The following is a 20,032-nucleotide window of genomic DNA, read 5'->3' as shown; positions in this document are numbered from 1 at the left end:
TATTCAGGGCTCAACAAATTCCATAGACCTGCCTGTGAGAAGCATAGAGTGGCACTGATATCTGAACCAGCAGCGTAACACAAAGATCAAGGAAACAAGCACGCCTGGGGTGTTGTTCCTCCTCCCACACACTCCCTGAACAGTGTTTTACATGGAATCAAATGAGCCAATTCTCCTTCCCCTGCAATAAACCTGTAGTAAGCAAGGATTTATGTCACGTTATTTTCTGACCTCTAGAAAAGAACATTTATTCAGTCATTTTAATATAAATGAGCTATCCAGTCAAGTTATCGTAATTCGTCAGGATTCTAATGATTCCTGCCAGAATTAAATTACATGAACCTAATAATCAGTGCCAATACCTGGTGTGGGCAATCAGATTGGCTAGGGAAAATGTCTGTTGATGGTAAGTAGGAAGTATTTTAAAAGGTGGCTGGCAGTTTTTAATTAGCTTGAGATCGCTAAGTAATGGTAATATAACTTTCAAACAAGTCCAAAGATCTCTGATGATTGCTTCCTAGTTATTTTTCTTCATCAGTATGAACACTGTTGATATTATATCATCCTGTTAAAAATTATTCCTTTTTGCTTCACTTACTAACTGGCTTCCTAAATACTGTGGAGGTCAGTTCTCAGGGTAAGAGGCCAGGGGGCATGGGGAAGAATGAGTGACTGAATAAATGGATGAATGAATAGCACTGGTCAGTGAGAAGAAAGAGAAAATATTGCAGATGGATGATAAAAGCCTCACTTTCTCCTACATGAATAACGGGTTCCCAGAATAAATGGATCATTCTTTTCATTCTTCTGAGAATTATTTAAAAATGGATGTTCTCTCTTCTTTTTCCCTTCTCCCCTCCCCCATCCTTTCTCATTTTCTTCTCTCTAATTGGGAAATATATCATATCTCTTACTATCCAAAGTGTTCATTTCTGCACATTTTTTTTTTTTTACTTTGCCTTGCTCCAATTAGGATATAACTTCATGGGTGTAATAATACAATACAAAATTTTAAAAAGAAGGAACTGGAGAAATGGTTGTAGAGAGGAACAAAAATAAAACCATCCCAGTGAGAGAAATAAAATTCAAATTCACTCTGCTCCATAGGTTCATGAAATCACAATGAACCCCCAGTGGACCAAGAGAAAGCACAGCTGCTCTTGATGTGGAGACGATGACTGCTAGGCTCTCCTCTAGAGGGCGCAGTGGAGCAGAGCCCCAGCAACACCCTTAATAGCCTTAAGTGAGCCTTGACCTCTTCCAACAACCCTGCAATTAGTCTTCAGGCCAATGTGTGCCAGTGGGAAAATGCCAGTGCTCAGTGCTGTAATACCAATTTTGCAGTGACTGAAACGTGATACAAAACTCAGCTCTTAATCTAAAAATGTTTCATGTTATAAAATCTTGTGGTTAAACCCCCCCCCCCCAAGCCTATAATGTTAATAAATGGAGGGTGGCTGGAGCCAGAACTTCCTGCTCAAAAATCTTAATTACTTACTGGAGCTCAGTGAGGTTAAAGAGAGGGAGAATTACAGGTGATAGCATCAGTAGAAATTACTATCCCATCATAAAGCCAATGCCCCAGCAAACCACGAGTCTCTTCACCTTTGACAATTAGCTCTTTCATGGTGCAACATTTTGGAATATTCTTAATTTGAGGCAGCCTGGGGGTGGAGGATTAGTTATCTTGAATTAATCTCCTAGAAAAATCAAGGGAAATGGGGTAATTGTAGAACTCATCAGAAGATTCAAGTCTCCTGGCTCTAGGATGCACTTATATTTTTGACACCTAAGCTAAACTGCAGATGACCCATTTTATGGCTTCTAAGATTACTTTTTAGCACTTACCTCATGCCAGGCACCCTTCTAAGTACTTGATGTGTGACTCTCAATCTTTGCAATTACCCTACTAGAAATATACTGTTACTTTCCAAGTGAGGGATTTGAAGAAGAAAAAAAAATCAATAGATTTTCCCAAGATCATGCTTCTAACTTAGAACCAAGCCAGGGTTCATCAGGGAATCTGGCTCTGGAATTCATGCTTTTAATAACTAAGCTACACTACCTTCGGAAATCTGTGGTTTGCAAATCTGTCTACTAGACTCCCTGTGCAGGTCATTGGGTGCAGTGCAGACTTCCTGGCAGTTAAGAGCTCTGTGGAAACCTCTCCTCTTGACAGGACGTGACACCTCTGAGCCGGCATCTGGACAAAGTGTTCACCAGCAAATATTTGCTGATTTGGACTGTCTTACCCTGCTTCTGGTAACCTGTTGTCATCGTGGCTTCTCTAACATCACATGCCCCTCAGTTTCTCCTGGCCTCTGTGACTCCTTTTTGATTCCCTCTTCCTCTATCAGGCAAAGCAGTTCTCAGTGTTACACCCCAGGCCCACTTCTCTTCCTCCTGTACCTACCCTCCTTGCTGTTCCAATTTTGTCGACATACTAGGGGCTCACAGATACATACTGGTAGCCAGTTTCACTCCTAAAATTGAAACTTGTGGTTAACCTGCTGCTGGAAATGAATGTCTCATATGCACTGAAAATCAATCTGCTCAAAATTGAAGTCATCTTCATGCCTCTAGCCACCTCCAAAACTTCTTTGTTTATTTTCTTAATGATGCATAATTCAAAAATCTGCTCAAGTCAGAAAAAATGGAGATTATTTTTGTCTATTTCTTTATTTCTTGCATTCAATTATCACCAACTCCAGTCAAGTCCATGTGGTAAGCTTATCGTCTTTTCTTCAGTATAGCCTTCACTGTCTAGGCCACAAATGAGTTGTCACTGGGTTAAAGAATCTTATAAGGGTCAGCTGAATGTCTTCCATGAAGTCTTAGGGATATATATATATATATATATATATATATGTATGTATGTATGTATGTATGTATGTATGTATGTATGTATATAGGGATCCCTATATATCCATATCCATATATATATATATATACATATATATATATGTGTGTGTGTGTATATATATATATATATATATATCCTTTCTATCCTCATCCCTTTGCACAGAAAGCCACCAACATTTTGAACTGATTCTGTTCAGCCCCCCTTTTCTGTTCACAGTGCTGGAACAGCACTTCTTGATTCTCCCTTTCTTCTTTTTCCCCATCCTAACTCGTCTCACTAATGTCTACCATCCCTCAGGCTTAGTTAATAGGTCACTTCCTCTGGAAAGCCTTCCCTGACCTCCCCATACCTTGGTTAATCTTTCTTCCTCTGGAATCTGCATTCCCACCTCCGTGCTTATCAACTTGTAGTGTGATTATGCTTTCACTGTCTGCAAGGGAAAAAAAGCAAAATTTTATAACAACAAACTCTAGAATTGTATTGTGTGCATTTATACTTGATATAAAAGCTCATTTATCCTTTTGGAATGGGCCCACAAGGGCCAAGCCAGTGGCTGGGCATTGTGTTCCACCACCATGAAAGAACCCAGGCTGCATGAGCCCTGTCACCTTTAAGCTGTGACATTATATCTGGATGGCATGTGAGGCAAAAATCATAAAAGATCTTTTGTGGGAGGATTTTTAGGCCAGGCTTTGAAACAACAATGTTCACCTCCACTCTCTTTCCATCAGCCAGGACTCAGTAAATGGCCACACCTACCTGCAGGGGTGGCTAGGAAATACAGCTTTTCTGAACCAGACAAAGAGGACTCAGGGGCCTCCTTGGTGGCAGCAAGGGGTTAAGTCTCAGCACTACAAAGCTATTGGCAGCCAATGCAGCATACTTTTAATCCCCAGGGAGGGAGCTGACCCACCTGGCACAGCAGGCCTCTACTGTCTCCCCCTGCTCCCCTCAGCAGTGTGTTTCAGTCCATCTGCCTGTTCTACTCCCCACTTTGTCTCTGGTGAATCCTCTCACCCCTGGAACCTGTGGCCTACACCCCAGCTCTGGTATATATAAACAAATAAATCTTTAAAAAAAAGAGAGAACTGGATACACACTGGTGATTTTTAATGATGTACAGCTAAAACTTATATACTGTTATAGTGCAATGTTAATTTACTTTTAAAATGGATGCCAATGCCAAAAGTAAACAGTATAATAAAATAGAGCCAGAAAAAAAAAATAAGAGGAATGGATTGGTGACCTGTCACATTGACCTCTATTCTTATTAAACCGTTTATTTCATGAGGGCAAGGGCTTAATTTCTTTCTCTTAATTTCATCCCCAATTCTAGTGTGCACAAAGTACTCGGTATTTATCACATAAGTGAAGCTGAGCGTATAGTGTCTGTAAACACTGGCCTGAAGCTGGCTGCCCATGGCATTCCTCACATAGCAGCCTCTGAGGCAGCCTCTAACACAGGGCCCATGTCTGACTAAATTCACAGAGTTGAGAAATAGCAAGTCTTCATTTCAATGGCAGGTTATATTGAAAATTAGTTGTTGATCCCCTCTGCTTATGAGCTATTTCTATATGCATAAACTGCAAAGCTAGTTTAGTCTCCATATACATTTTTAAGAGATTTAATTACCATGTTTTCTATTTAAGGCATGTCTTTCTCCAGACTTGAGGTACCTGGGTAGCTGGGGTGTCATTCAGTGATGGCTAAAGCATAAAGGTGAATGAGCATATTGGCTGTCACAGTATATGAATATTGTTGGAGATCTGGTATACATAATACAGTGTTCTCTTTATAAGGAATAAGAGAAATCTCTCTTGAAATTTGACTCTGCTGTTTTGTTATCCATCAATAGTATTAGATAAGATATACACTTTATTTCTTAACATCGTTACTAGAAAGTTCTGTCCAAATATGCTATCGTATTTATCAAGAGTACACAACATTAAGTGGATTTTATGTACTAGCCCCCCTCAGGTTACAGTGGAACTTAACATGCTTCTAACTTTTTTCCTTACCTTTATTTTTTCTATTTTTCTCTTCTTGTATTGCATAGTTATGTAAGTCACTTTAAAAATAATTTAGAAAATGGCCCTCCCTGGTGGCGCAGTGGGTTAAAGCACAGCACTGAGAATCTAGGGCCTCTTCCGCATGAGTTCGATTCCCGCCTGCCCTGGAGGTGACCACATGGTGCGGCAGACCTCTCCTGACCCGTCCACTGCTCCCCTCAGCAGTGTACTTTGTCCATCTGCCTGTTCTGTTCCCCGCTTTGTCTCTGGTGAAGCCTCTCACCGCCCCTGAGCCTCTGGCCTGTACCCCAGTTCTGTATGCACAAATAAATAAATCTTTAAAAAAAATAATTTAGAAAAAAGGAGAAATGTACATACATAAAATATGTCAAGAATTTGTATTCCCAAGAGATATAAACACATTTTCAGTGGAGTATGATTACATACTTTTCCCATTTCCATCTACTTGTTTCATTCCCAAAAATATTTTCAAGAAAATATAAATTAGTCTTTTATTTGAATGGGGGAAAAATAGAGAAGGATGGGAAATGATGGATTATAAAGATGGAGATGACTCTAAAATTTAGGATTGAAATAAATATGAAACCATATTCAGTATGAAGAGATTGTATAAAATCTGAATATTCAATGCAAGCTAAGTTCCATGAAGGCAGGAATCTTATTTTCAATGGTCATTATATATAGAATAGGGTATGGCAACAATAAACACTGAAAAAATGTATTTTAGAAGTGTGAGTGAAACACACTTGGAGTTAGGAGAACTCAGTTACTCTAAAATGAATAATGTTGAATATTGAATATGTAACCCCAAGTATATACCTTTTTTTTTTTTTTTTTAGTATATAACTCTTTTGACTCAGCTCCATCTTTTATAAAATGAAACCATTATGAAACCATTAGATTATTTTTTCTTTCCAACACTAGTATTCTATGCTCTGGTTAGATATATGGATGTAAACACCTATAACAACTGGGAATTTTGTTTCCAAAATAGGATATCCAGGCACACCTTCAATAAGCTTTGCAGACATGAGTTCATCAACTCCAGAAACTACTCCTCAAAGTGAGTATGGGAGATTTTCTTCTTAAAACTCAAAAGGGATGGCACTTTCATAGGTTTCTACTACATAATCATGAGAATCATGGGATTTTTTTTTCATTTAATGTTGATAACTTAGTTTTGAGTTTCTCTATAGCAACTGTAATCTGATAACTATATATTGCTATGACAATCACCACATTCTTAAAAACAAGAGCTGTTGATTTGTTATTATATTTTACCTTTCATTTGTCATGGAATATTAAGGAAATATTAAAGTAATCTTGACATTACTCCCAGTGATCTGAATTGGTGACAAAACAGAAAAAGAAAGTGAAGTAGTGACAAGTTGTCATAAAATAACTAGCAAACTTTTGTTTAGTATCCCAACTAGGGTTTTGAAGAGAAACCTGTTTTCAACTTCAGATTTCCCCAGGGTCACATAGATTAAAAAGTTTAGCACATCAAAGTAAAGCTAAATTACAGCTTTATTAAAAGACTGACTCTGAAAAATTTTGCCTTTCAGCCAGCAATTCCAGTGTGACTACCCAAGGTTTCAACTACTCATGGACCCCCAGTGGGACAGATGCCAGCAACTGTAAGTATTATTGACTCCCTTGGTGTCTGCAGGCCTCATTTTTTCACCCAATACATCTGTTGAACAACTGCTATGTGCTTTGTTCATAAATCATATTAAAAACAATTACAAAGCACGTTTGTAATTACTTAAAGCATTGTTTTAGGGCTTGGAATTCTATCTATATATAAATAGATCTAAGTTCCGGTGGAAGAGAAACAGATTAATAGTGATAGGTGGTATGGAAAAAAACAAAGCAATAAAGAGAGACAATGAGAATCAAGAGTGAGGGTGGATTACAATGCTAAATGAGGTGGTCTTGAAAAGCCTTAATGAAGAAAGTGATGTCTGAGTATAGATAAAATTTGTGGCGATAAAAGGATGAACAGTGAGCAGAAAATGAAGAAGCATGCCAGCCACAATATGCATGCCATGGAGAAAATGGAGAGAAAGAGCCCATGTGCGGTCCAGAAATGGTCTGTTACTTTTCATCTGGCTAGTAGCAGCAGCATCTGCTGATGTAGCTTTGGCAAGTATGAACAGGGTCTGAACCAGAAATATACTGGCTTGAGTGATGTTAGGTAAAGAAAATATGGTAGGGAAGTGGTTGGAGCAATAAGAGAAGAACTTGGAAGCCACAGCTATTAAAACTCTTTTAAGTTAATTACTTAAAACCTTTCAAAGCCTTCAATAGCCACAGGTTCAGTCATTTCTGTTGGAAACTTCTTGGAAACAAATCATGGAGCTGAAAGGAGCATATATAATATAATACTGCTTTTTGTAGCAATATTTATGTAGTCTTTTTTTATGGATCTCAGGTTCACATACTTGTATTATTCCTAATCTTTAATTCATGACACATTTTCATTATTAATTTGTGCCTGATCTTCTATAATGTAATGTAAAATAGTTCTTTTAACAAATATATCAGTAACAGAGTAGAAGCTTGTGAGCTCAATGCCCAAGTATAAGACAGAAGAGGCAGTAACAGAAGTGAGGGCACACAGAGGCCCACAGATAAGTAGAACTTTGAGATATGTTGAAGTCAACATGGCAGATGGCAGTGAAAAGAAGAGAATGGTTAGCAAATGCATTCAGCAACTTCTATTATCTATAAGAAAAGAGCATTAAAACATCAGTACCATGTATATTGCATAAAAATGGCCTCACTATTTAGATATTTATGTCAAAAGCAAAAATATCAGTGCAAAATGACATTAGTTTGTTATTGGTGATCATTCTATATAGAGCTTGAATTAAAATGCTGTAAACTGAAGCCTAGAATATGATAAACCAGTGTTACCTCAGTAAAATTTAACTTTTATGAAGTGCCTCTTATGCAAGTGTATATTTGGTCTTTTTAATGGGTTTCATTGTAATCCTTCACATTTCTGTCCTTCTCCACTTGAAATCTTCAGATAGCTTTATCCTTAGATCCCCCATTATCATATTACCATACAAATAGCCTAATGAATTGTAAATCTAGGAAGAAGTCTAAAAGCCAACAAATTTTCCCTGGCAGTAAAAGCCCACCTTTTACTCATATAAGGATAAGTTCTTGTCAACTGCTTGTCATTTCTCATCCATATTTCTCTGCAGTGAGTTACTATATTTATAGTCATTTACAAAAACACATAGGATCCAACAGTCAATATTGATTGCTCACTCCAAAAACTGTTTTTGAAACATGTTTTTACTTGCTGGATTGGACTAAAATGTGACATCCAGTATTAGATTCATTTGGCAAGATACATGACAGGCATTGGTAATGGGATTTCTTTTTCTTCCAGTATATTTATTTCAGAGGATATTTATGTAATGTTCAGAGTCAGAAAAAAAGAATGATATGGATGGATTTCTGATGAAATAAACCCACTGAAAATTATTTTTAGTGACCTTGCTATTTATAAACATGTTCTATGTAATATTTGCCTCCCCCTGTATTTTGTCTAGCTCATTAATACTTGATGTCACTAGAAGATTCTGAGTACATTGCATATATACTAAATTTATAAATATGTGTTTTAATACATTCTTTTTGTTAATGGTTTTTAACAAGAAGAGTTGCATGGGTTTTAGATTATAGGATTCTAATTGCTTTTTAGCTTCTAATTATCCTATAATTTAGACTAAAAAGGCATGTTTTACTTTAACCATTAATGAAATGGGAATACCAAATATGACCACCCAAAATCCCAAATGTAAAAAGGTTAATAACATATTGGGGCATATTTTCATCCTGACACTGGTGATCAGGCCATGAGGCAGAAAATTGAAACTTAATTATTTTTGTCTTCCTGGTTTGCCCTGCCATCCATCTGCTTCAGAGGGCCTAAAGCCACAATGAAATCAATCTGTTTAACTTAGACTGGCAGAAAAATGGATGAATCTCCATGGAAACCCAGGACTCCAATTGGCCCACTTACCAAAGTCAACGAGCACACTGTCACCACACCCACATGCACACATATCTGGGTTTCTGTGTACCCCTTACTGACTTACAGTGGAGTCTTTATTCTGTTCTTTGTCAATGCCTTCCTTCTTCCTTAAAATTTACGTGTTCTACTTAAATCCTGTTATAGATCCTGAATGATTCCTCTAAGGTTCTAGGAAGCTGGGCCTAATAATTTCATAACATACTGCTTTCCATAGGCAGAGTGTGATGGAAAAGTTAGTTGAGGAGTAGAGGGCATAGCAGAGGCAAGACCCACAGCAATGGTGGACCCTGCTTCCATGTCAGGTTACATGATAACCCCGGAAGTTTCTCTGTTCCCTGCCAGATGATTCTCTAAAATCACCTCTCTTGACCTCAGTTTCTAAAAATCTCACATGTCCTGTATCACATTTCATTCCATTTTCATGAACAGTGGTCTGAAGCACTGTCCACCCATTCTCCTGATTAAGTTAGTTTCAAATTAAGCATTTAAAATTCCTGTGGTTTAAAATTCTATCCTGTTTGAAAAAATATCAATTTCTAGGGGCCAGTGAGTTCCTCCCTAGCAAGTACACAAGCTCTACACTTCCAATGCTCATTAGTGCTGCCTTCTTCTCAAGGTCACAGAAGTATGAGAGGCTCATATGTGGACTAGGTGGTTGTGGCAAGAGTGGACATGGTGGTGCTGGCCCACTTCATGCTCATGGAGAGAAAGATGGGTCTAGAAGACTGGACTGTTGAGACCCCTTTATCCAAACTCTTCCACCTATGCTGTTGTTCTGGGGTTCAATGTGCCTTAATGAAGACTGGACAACCAGGAAAATGTTGTAATACAAAATTATGACAGATTCCAGAGAAGTTCGGCTCACTAACTCCTACCTACAAGAATAATGAAGTTTATCTGTGCTTTTATCAAAAGGATAATGAAATTTGTCTGTGCTTTTATCCAAAAAAACCCCTTCAGATATTCACACTTCATATAACACTCAATATATTTATCTACAAAAGGACACGATGCCTAATATGTGACAATATTATCAATACCTGTAAAATGACTACATATGAATGTAAAAAATGTCATTGGAACAAAAGGCAAAAAACACTATTCTTTTGAGCTATTCCTGTTTTTACCATAAAAGAGAAGTAACTTTTTCATAGAAAGGTATGTTAAGTCACATAGCTTTCTTGCTGAAAAACTTTACTAAAAGATAAACTTAAAGAAATTGGAGAATAATCCAGTGTTATGCTCAAGAAAGGCTTTAACAGTTTAATTTGAGAAACTCCTATAGCACGATGCCCTGAGTTCACATTTTCACAATGGTAACTTACTAGAAGAGTTTATCCTTCAAGCTGGTGTTTATCATCCACATAACAAAGTATTTTCATTTATGAATATTGATGAAAATGGTTTCTCAAAGAATTTAAAGAAGAATTAAGTATTTAAACATGATGATGCTTTGAAAAACAGACTATTATAATTAATTAAAAAGACAATAACAACATAATTCTACTGTGAGAATCTCAGAGACTGAAAAGTGGCAGATGGATTAGCCAACATGGAATTCATGCTGAAAATTTGGTTTCTAAATTATAGATAGTTTTGTTTTAGTGAAAGATAAATCATTGGAAGTAGTCAACTATATCTTACTGAAGGGACTATATAAACAAACACACTTTCAGAAGAATGTTCTTCTGTGAGAACAATTGATACCTATGCTTATATTTTCAGCTTTTACTTAAAATATTACTGGGCTTGAAGTTTTTCCTTTACGTTGTTCAATTAATTCTGAATAATTCTTAATTCTAAATTTTCTAAAATAGGCTTTGTCATTTAATTTTATCACACACTTTTAGGAGTCTCCTTATACTAAAAATTCCTAGAAGTACAAAACAAGTTTTATGAAGTTGGTGAACAGTTTGCATAACTTTAACTATTGATATTTTTATAATTTTAATGGATCATGTTGATTATATTACCTTCTCCTATAATTGTGTTATGCTTAGTTATTCTCTTTTAGGAAAATGAGTACTAATCAGAAAAGATTGGCATGGTATTTGGCGAAAAAACTATTGTTATCCATGTGTAAATGACCATTATAAAATGTTTCATATTGACTTGCTGATAATAAGCAACCCTTACTCTTATATGACCCCAAGTGGAAATAGCTATAATGGGCTGTCCTGTTAACAATCTATAGAAAGCGTTGAGTTAACACCTTTTCTGAAGGGCCTGATAACCTGCCTTTTCTGCAGCTGCAATTATCATTGACATCTCAGGAGAAATTAAGAAAAGGGAGGGCTTAGTGGAATTTTAATATTTGTTTTGGCTTACTTTGGGTTTGCTTTTATTGGTTTTGGTTTATTTTGGCCTTAACATGCAAGAACACAGCAAAATGGAGGGAAAATCACATATGCTAATGTTTTAAATAAATGAGCATAATGTCTGTCTAGTGATTGCAACCATGTACTGCTGTAGCTATTTCACTTTACATTACATTATAGACCTGTTATCAAATAGGGATATGTGGAGCCTGCCAAGAAGTAGGTCTTTCTTGCCAGGGATGGGGCATTCAACAAAATGAGTCAATAGAGCTATTTCAAAAGCCATATGTGCTATCTGAGTTCACTGCCATCCACTCAAGGGTAAGGTCTGCCTTGAAATGCTTAAAAGGGGCTCACCCAGATGCTCTTCAGGCCTTTGGCCAAAGCGTCCTGATAATTTATTGTTAGCACAGTTAAGTTTTCACAGTAAAACAACAAATGTCACCTGCACTACAAATTATTTTGTTCCCTGGTGAATGTTCTACCAAGATTTCAAAGTTCTATTGGAGCCTTTTCTTAACTAAAGTACTCTATAACACATCTGGGTTTCATTTTCTTTTATTTTTAGATGGTAGAATGGACATGAGAGCAATCAGAACACACTCTGGCCTGGAAGAAACTCTTCTAAAGTTTTTCTTCTATTTCTTCATCCCGCTTCTAAGCGACAAAGATTAAAATCTCCCCTATTAGAGACATTGGATCACAGCCTTCTCTCAGCTCCAATTCTACTGGGGGATATTCTAATGTGTATACAGAGTATTTCAATGATCTTACTTTAAGAATTCCTTAGTATCCTTTCCCCAAAATTATTAGTTTCAATTAAAGGTCAAGAACAGACAATGAATCTCTTAAAAATATTTTCTTCTTTATGCAGTTTCATGGATGCCCAGTGAAACATACAGTTCACCTCCCTCAAGTGCAGCCTTGACACTTCATGGTGAGTAATTGGATAAGACATAGGGTGAGGGAAGGTAGTGGTTTGCTTTATCTGGACAGAACTAGTAAAGCAAGAACTAGGAGGAAGCCAGTCTCAGACAGGAATTTAAGAATGATGAAAATGACAATGAATAAAATAAAAATCTTCCTGGTCACTCAAAAAAGATAGCCAGGGACTAACTCATGCATTTTTCTGTTTTATTTCAAAATAAAAATTTATATCATAACATTTTGCCAATTAAATCTCTAAAACTACATTTCAATTTTTAATTTTCCATCTGAAAATGAAATGACTAGTCAGTAGGTTTTATCTACTCAAGCATAGCCAAAGAATTTCTCTTGGCCTTATCAAATACATTAGGGTGTAAAAAATAAGTATGTTGAATGGCTGGACCTTTGGTAGTCTGGAAAAATAGGAATAAGGCCTCATCTTTCCATTACCCCAATTTAAGATATTCTCCCATAGCCATTTAAATATCTCATGGAGATATTATTTAGTTGTTCTATGCTATATGGTTTCTCTCTGATTCCTCAAATCAATAGTAAATTTCATTCTTCTAGTAACTGTTAGATACCAGAACCCTAAATTGTCCTTTGTAAACTTAGTTTATAGTGTTTTAGGAACTTTTAGGCTATTCAAACTGAACCTCCCCAGTAACAAATGAAATTCAATCATGATTTTATACCATGCTATAGTCTAGTTAGCTATGGATCAGTTCAGATATCTCCTTTATGTCCCTAGATGATGTCCTCACAACTAGAGAATTCTCTAGCACAACTAGAGAATTTTCAGAAGTTCCCACCATTGCCAATGTATCTACTGAAAACAAGAACTATACCTCTGGTGAGTCATTTACCATATTTGGGGGTATTATTGAGTGCCTACTATTGACAAACACAATGGCAGTTTTGGATCTACAATATAAACACTGGTCTCCTAAGATTATAATAGTAAGTTAATAATCATAAAATTAAATTTAGTTGTGGCAAATGCTAGGCTACAACACATGGTATTAGCAGAATCTAACAGAAAGACTTTATTATAGTTGAGGACAGGAAAAACCCTCTCTGGGGATAAATTTAAATTAAAATTTAAAATATGAAGAATTACCAGGTGAAAGCAATGAGAAACTTTTCAAAATTGTGAAAATACAGTCTGAGGAACCAAAATGTTGGAACATAATTTAACTGATAAAATGTTGTTAATACAAAGCATAATCTTTTTTTTTTTCAATCTGTAAGGCAAAGGATTTGATATCATTAGGATGTCCTAATACAAATAATGATTATAAATTCAGAAGTATACTCACCTCTCACTTCAGTGATATACTCCTTTGACTGGTGAACTCTCAACAGATTTTATCTTAAAGGTCACACCGTTTTCAGATCATTGGAGGGTCACCCTGCATACAATTGAGCATAGAACTGAAAACTGGGGCCCTACCAACCTTTTTTTAAAGATTTATTTACTTATGCATACAGAACTGGGGTAATGTCCGGAGGTGCAGGGGTGGTGAGAGGATTCACCAGAGACAGAGTGGGAAGCAGAACAAGCAGATCGACAAAGTACTGTCTGATACTGAGGGGAGCAGGGGGCGGGTCAGGAGAGGTCCGCCACACCATGTTGATCTCCTCCAGTTTGGGGATCGAACTCATGCTGAAGTGGCTTTAGCTTCTTAGTGTTGTGCTTTAACTCGCTGCACCACAGACAAGGTCTGGCCCTATCATTATTTTTAAGACCCTGGTACCTTAAAGAACTGCAGAATTCAGTGGCTGGGAAGACTGGGACACTTTTGCTTTATTAAATCGTTCCTGAAGTCAGTGGTCACATTTTCTATATCTTAGCGGGATATAAAGTATTAACATTGATCTAAGACCTATTGAAAAACCCCTGTTTTTTTTTTTCTTTAAAATTTTGGAATTAAAATGTCATTTTCGACCTTTTTACCAGTATAGAATCTTAGTGGTAGGCGGTGACTATACATTTGGTGTAGATGGTGTGGTGAGAAAAATGTACCTAGACGGTGTTGTAAAGTAATGTTACCTTAATCAAAGAAGGAAAAGAAAAGGAGAAAAAAACAAATAAGAAAATCCAAAGTCAGACCTTTATTTCACATTTAAAGTTTTCTTTACTGGAGTCAATTTGGAATACACATTACAGTTTATTGTATTTGTTCATTAGTTATTACAAATAACTTTAAATTGGGCTCATCTGCCAGGGATGGCTAAAACCTTGGGGAAATGAAAATAAAAAGTAAATGTCATTTATGACACATTTTAACAATAACAACAATCAATTGCATAAATGTAAACTTATAACTGAGAACAAGGCATTTACATGAGCCCAGAGAATAACTGTGGTCAATGATGCCCGAGGTTTCAAATGGGAGAAATAGTTCAATTAATCTGCTTTCCAGTTGCCAATGTTTCTGTCTCTTTATGCCCTTTTCAGGGAATTCGAATCCCAAAGATGGGAGGCCCTGGCCAGTGAGTGTAGCCGCATTACTCTTATTCTTCATAATAGTATTTGGTCTTGCAGTGAGGAAATGGTATCAATATCAAAAAGAAATGTGAGTATGATACTAAGATATGTGGGAATGGGCACTTTTACCCTGAGGAAGTAAGGCTCAGAGATGTACTCTAGTCTGTCCTGAGCTGCACAGTTGGGATCAGGCACACAGCTTCTGACTTGGTCTCCCCCTCTGTCTGTTCAGACAGTAACACATTAGATGGGGTAGTCAGTGGGCATGAAATGAGAAGCCTCAACCCCCTCCCCAACTGGAACTGATTTTTCTTTTAATCTTCATTATTTTTTTTTTCATTGTCATGCATCTCTGAACTGCCTGGACCCTGCCAGGTCTAGATACTCAAGTGTGAAATTGAGTAAGAAAGGTAATTTTCAAAAGCTTCCAGGTGCTTATCAGCAAAATGGGCTCTTACTGTCATTTTACCTTTTCCTCCAAAGGAAAAAGAAAAAGTAGTGGCTTATCCCCTTTTTGTCTCATTGAAATATTTTCCAAAATTCTTCTCCCTCCACTCAGCAGGTTGAAATGGCATACAAGGATAAGCCTCACCTTTCTGACTTCTATCAAGTTGGATCAGGCCCTGTTTACAGGAGGCCCTTGTGACACTTCACTGATATTCTCTGTCTCTTACTATTACCACCTAATATAACATGGACCATTGTGCAGTATTTCTTCTTTTCTCAGTCTGTCCTTGAAGATTCTATGACCACATACAGAGAGAGATTCAGAGTAAATAAAACACGAATTCAGTATTCAGAAATTCTGGATTCTTGTCTGAGGACAATGCTTTGGTTACTACAGAACTTTAAGAAATTCTTAATTCTCTGAAAAAAATGAAAGGAAAGGGCAAATTTTCTAGTGGTTTCTGCCCTTTGATATTAAGTCTCCACTAAAATGTAAGAAAGCCAAGTAGTCGACATTATAGGTTTTTTAATATTAAAATGAGAAAGTGGGAATCTGAAATTATGAATTGTTTTGTTTTGAATTCAAATAACTGCTAGGTAAAAATAAGGAAGAGTTTCTATCTATCCATCCATCTATCTATCTACCATTTACCCCTCTCTCACCCTGAAGAAATAAGGTGCCATGCATTAGCAGACAGGGTTGGAGGTGATTGTGTCTTCGTAGCTGATGTGCTCACTGATGTATTTGCTTTCTGATAGCAAGAGAGCTGGCCACTGCACAGCTGAATCTCATGCTCACCAGGTGCTTTTCAAAGAGATGAGTGATGCTAATAGGGGCCTGCACTTCATACAAAGGTGGCTTTAGGAAGGTGCACTGAGTCCAACAGAAGGGATCCTGGCATGATTCACCCAGTAACAGGGATGTCTCTACCACGTCCCAAGAGTGCAGTGGAGGATAGAGAATAGGAAGGGGAAGACTTTTTTTATAATTCTTTTTTTAAAGATTTATTTATTTATTCATACAGAACTGGGGTACAGGCCAGAGATGCAGAGGGTGAGAGGATTCACCAGAGACAGAGTGGGGAGCAGAACAGGCAGATCTACGAAGTACACTGCTGAGGGGAGCAGCAGGCGGGTCAGGAGAGGTCTGCCACACCATGTGGATCTCCTCCGGGGCAGGCAGGCGGGGATCGAACTCATGCGGAAGTGGTTTAAGCTTCTCAGTGCTGTGCTCCAACCCGCTGCGCCACCAGGGAGGGCCCCTTCTTTTTTTTTTTTTTAAAGATTTATTTATTTGTGCATACAGAACTGGGGTACAGGCCAGAGGCTCAGGGGCGGTGAGAGGCTTCACCAGAGACAGAGTGGGGAGCAGAATAGGCAGATGGACGAAGTACACTGCTGAGGGGAGCAGTGGGCAGGTCAGGAGAGGTCTGCCGCACCATGTGGTCACTCTGGGGCAGGCGGGGATCGAACTCCTGCAGAAGTGGCTTTAGCTTCTTAGTGCAGTGCTTTAACCCGCTGCGCCACCAGGGAGGGCCCAGGGAAGACTATTTTTAAAAACTTAAGAAGTTTTTGACAAACTTAAGTCTTTAGTCCCAGAATTTTGAAATAAATATTTGAACTCACAGAAAAGAAACACTTCTTTTATTAGGAGGCAGTTGCTATAGAGAATATAGGTTCTGATTAAAAGACTTACGTCTGGTTCTTTTGAGCAAATGGATGAAAAACTGAGCATGTCAGTTTTATCTACAGAGTAATACCCAATTTGTAGATACAAATGGCATGTAATGTAAGCCTCATTTTCTGACTTATATCCATCTGGATCAGCCCATGGTTATGTTATCATAAAAATGCTTTGTAAAATAAAGACTACCGCGTAACTATTAATTAATGCTGTTATCATGATCAAATAGCTGATAGCACTAATAAACAGAAATTTATGTCAGGAAAATTTCTGAGAGAACTTGTAGAGCATGTCTTTCTCTTCTACTGCAAAACAAAGTGTATATGATTATTTAAAAATATCCTTCATTCATTGCTTCACTTTGTTAACACTGAAAGAAATATTTTGTTCTTAGCATGGAGAGACCCCCGCCTTTCAAGCCACCACCACCTCCCATCAAGTACACCTGCATTCAAGAGTCCACTGGAAGTGATCTACCTTGTCACGAGATGGAAACACTCTAGCACTCTGGGACTCTGCCACACACACAAAAAACTGTGCTATAATCCTAAGGAGAAAGATAGGTATTGTGTTTTGTGAATAGGCAAGCTTCTTTTGCCGCTGAAATGGATGTCAGAAGCTTTCCCAGCCTCTCACCCTCTCATCTCCATAAGCCTGAAAGTTAAGCAAGACTGAGAGGCTACATTCTGCCTGCTACCCAGGCAATCTGTAGGGATTTTCTTGTTTATGTAAGCAGTGCAATACAGGCTGCTATTGTTAAAAATACTTGCATATTTTGATTTTTCATTTTAATTCTCTGAACAAGGACAATGGTTTCAAGCATATGTTCATGCCAGCTCTTGTCTCTGGGCCAACATTCTAAACTGTTTGCCAAAATTATCATAATGTCTGAGGTTTGTTGTATTCACTAGGAAAATTATAAAAAGAAAATGGAAAGTTCTAGCAAGGGTTCCAAACTCTAGCAAAGAGTTTCCAAAGGGAAAGTGTTACTAATCTTTGTACTGAAAAACAATTGTTTATTTTTACTGAAGAAAAACAGTGTTTTTCATGAGAGCTCCAGTTCTAGACCTCCATCACCCTTATTCCCATATGTTCAGTCTGTGTTTTTGCGCTGTAGGGTGAGGAAAGCTCAAAAGGGGTGTGTAGCCAACAACCAAGTAGCTTAACAAACAAAACATCCACATATCTAAAATTATATGAGGCAAAATTCACCTCATTCTTTCATTCTTATCTCTCTGTGTATGTGTGTGTGTGTGTGTGTGTTAGAGTGAAAGACAAAAGTACACAGAATGCCTAATATCAATCCAATTCATTTAATCCCCATTATTCTCTTTTTAGAGAAGACTTTCCCATTCATTCAGTCTACCTGTTTTGATCTGTCTTGAAACAAATAAAAAGTTCCAAGTCACGCTGGCCCTGATAAATTAATCTTGCTCTTACCAATCTTTTATGAACAATTGCAACAGGAACTAGTCAGTCAGACTTGTTCCTCACCCAGCAAAGGTTAATGAGTGAATATATGGCTTCTGCCTCTGATCTCCTAAACCTCCCCCCACACCCCTGTGCTAGGAGGGAAGAACAGGTAGATAACTTTGGCAAATTCCCTATGGACTTAGGTCTCAAAAGAAACATTTAACTCATTTGCAATATACTTATCCCTGACCGCATACAAGAAAAACTTAGATGACTTTTATTTTCAAACACCATGACCATCCCAATCCATGTCAATGAAATCAGAATTTCTGTGGAATGAGGTCCAAGCATCAGACTCCTAGATGATTCAAACAACCAAAGTTACAAACTGCCAAACCAACTGAAGTCACTTCTGAGTGATCAGAATCTTGGGTCATATTTAAATCTGGTGGTGACCAGCCTCCAAATGGCCCCTGTGATTCTTATCTCCTGCTACTTCCGTTTTTGTATAATCCCCTCCAACAATGAATAGAGCTGACTTGTGTAGCTGACCAGGGGTAAGATAAGGCAAATGAGGCATTTATAGTGTAAAATTTAAGGAGGTATTTACACTTTTACCCTTGTAAAATCTTGGCAGTGAGTATCAGTCCCAGACCTGGTAAAACCAATATAGACACAGCAAAAATGACCAGTATGACTGCCAAGTTCCTTGGTCTCTTTTGTATCACTCACATTGGAGAAGTCTGCTTTGAAGACACTGGAGCAACCTTATTAAGAGGCCTGCATGTCCAGGAATTGACACCTGCTGCAATCCACAAGCACTGATCCTCTAGCATGCAAACAAGTCTCTTAGAAGCATTTCATCCAGCCTTCAACTACGTGCAGGTAGCTGCACCCTCAGCTGATCCTCTCTGACCAGAACTTCATGAAAGCCAGAGTCACCCAGCCTAGCTGATTCTAAATTCCTGATCCATAGACAGGATATAAGGTAATAAATGCTTTTGTTTAATACAATTTGTTACACAGGAGTAGTTGACTAATACAGACAGATAACTGGAGAAATAGTTTGCCTGCTTCAGTTATACTCAGTATTTCATTAAATCTCACAAACGAAATGAGATTCACTTCATAGTCACATGCATGCACACACACACACACAGTACATGCAGCTTGAATAGCATGAGCCATTGTTTATTCATGAAGGACTCTCACTCAGTGGTCCAGAGGAATTTCTCACAACCCCACAAAATACAGGGGCTGTAGATGCTTTTCAGGGAGTGTGACAGGCCTCACTTGACTAACGTGACAGTTTTACCTGCACCTTAAAACTAGTTGCAAGTAAGTTTATAGTGAGTGCCTGAAAACAGGAAGTCCTTCCTCTAAAAGTGGAATTAAATCTGTCCCACAGAAGTGGAAATATTAGACTCTAATCCCTAAGGTTTCTCATGTTTCTTTCAACATCCTCATTTTCACTAGGAAACCATACCTGAGCCTTTTCACTCATTTCCAGGACAGTCTGTCAGATAACATTGTGTTCTGAAATGTTCCCTTCCTTATCCTCTATATCATGTGATTGGGGTTTGGCCATGTGATTTGCTTTGGATAAAGGCATATTATGGACATGATAACCAGAAGTTGAAAGGTTGTATGATCACTCTTATTCTCTGCTATTACCATGAGAAACACATTTTCCAGGCTGACTTGCTCACTCTCAGAAAGCCGTAAGACTCATTCAGTGGAGCAAAGCCACCAAGGCAGGACCAGTCTGTATCAACCAACCTCCAGTCTATTTCAAAGGCACAAA

General features: G+C 37.8%; 1 protein-coding gene across 1 annotated transcript in view; it reads left to right on the top strand.

Moving 5' to 3' along the window:
• CD96 (CD96 molecule) overlaps positions 1 to 17,318 on the top strand; it is a 60,640-nt gene extending 43,322 nt beyond the window's left edge. Inside the window, exons 9-14 of the mRNA XM_012730539.1 lie at positions 5,889 to 5,957; positions 6,460 to 6,531; positions 12,141 to 12,203; positions 12,945 to 13,046; positions 14,655 to 14,772; positions 17,210 to 17,318. Coding sequence (XP_012585993.1) covers positions 5,889 to 5,957; positions 6,460 to 6,531; positions 12,141 to 12,203; positions 12,945 to 13,046; positions 14,655 to 14,772; positions 17,210 to 17,318 — 533 coding nt within the window. The remainder of the gene's footprint in view (positions 1 to 5,888; positions 5,958 to 6,459; positions 6,532 to 12,140; positions 12,204 to 12,944; positions 13,047 to 14,654; positions 14,773 to 17,209) is intronic.
• Positions 17,319 to 20,032: the final 2,714 nt, after the last annotated feature.

The sequence above is a fragment of the Condylura cristata genome, unplaced genomic scaffold (genome assembly GCF_000260355.1).
Source record: "Condylura cristata isolate star-nosed mole 26May11 unplaced genomic scaffold, ConCri1.0 scaffold00003, whole genome shotgun sequence".
In the NCBI taxonomy this organism is placed as follows: Eukaryota; Metazoa; Chordata; class Mammalia; order Eulipotyphla; family Talpidae; genus Condylura; species Condylura cristata.
Note: the sequence above shows the minus strand (reverse complement) of the source record. Positions and strands in the feature narration are given on the sequence as shown.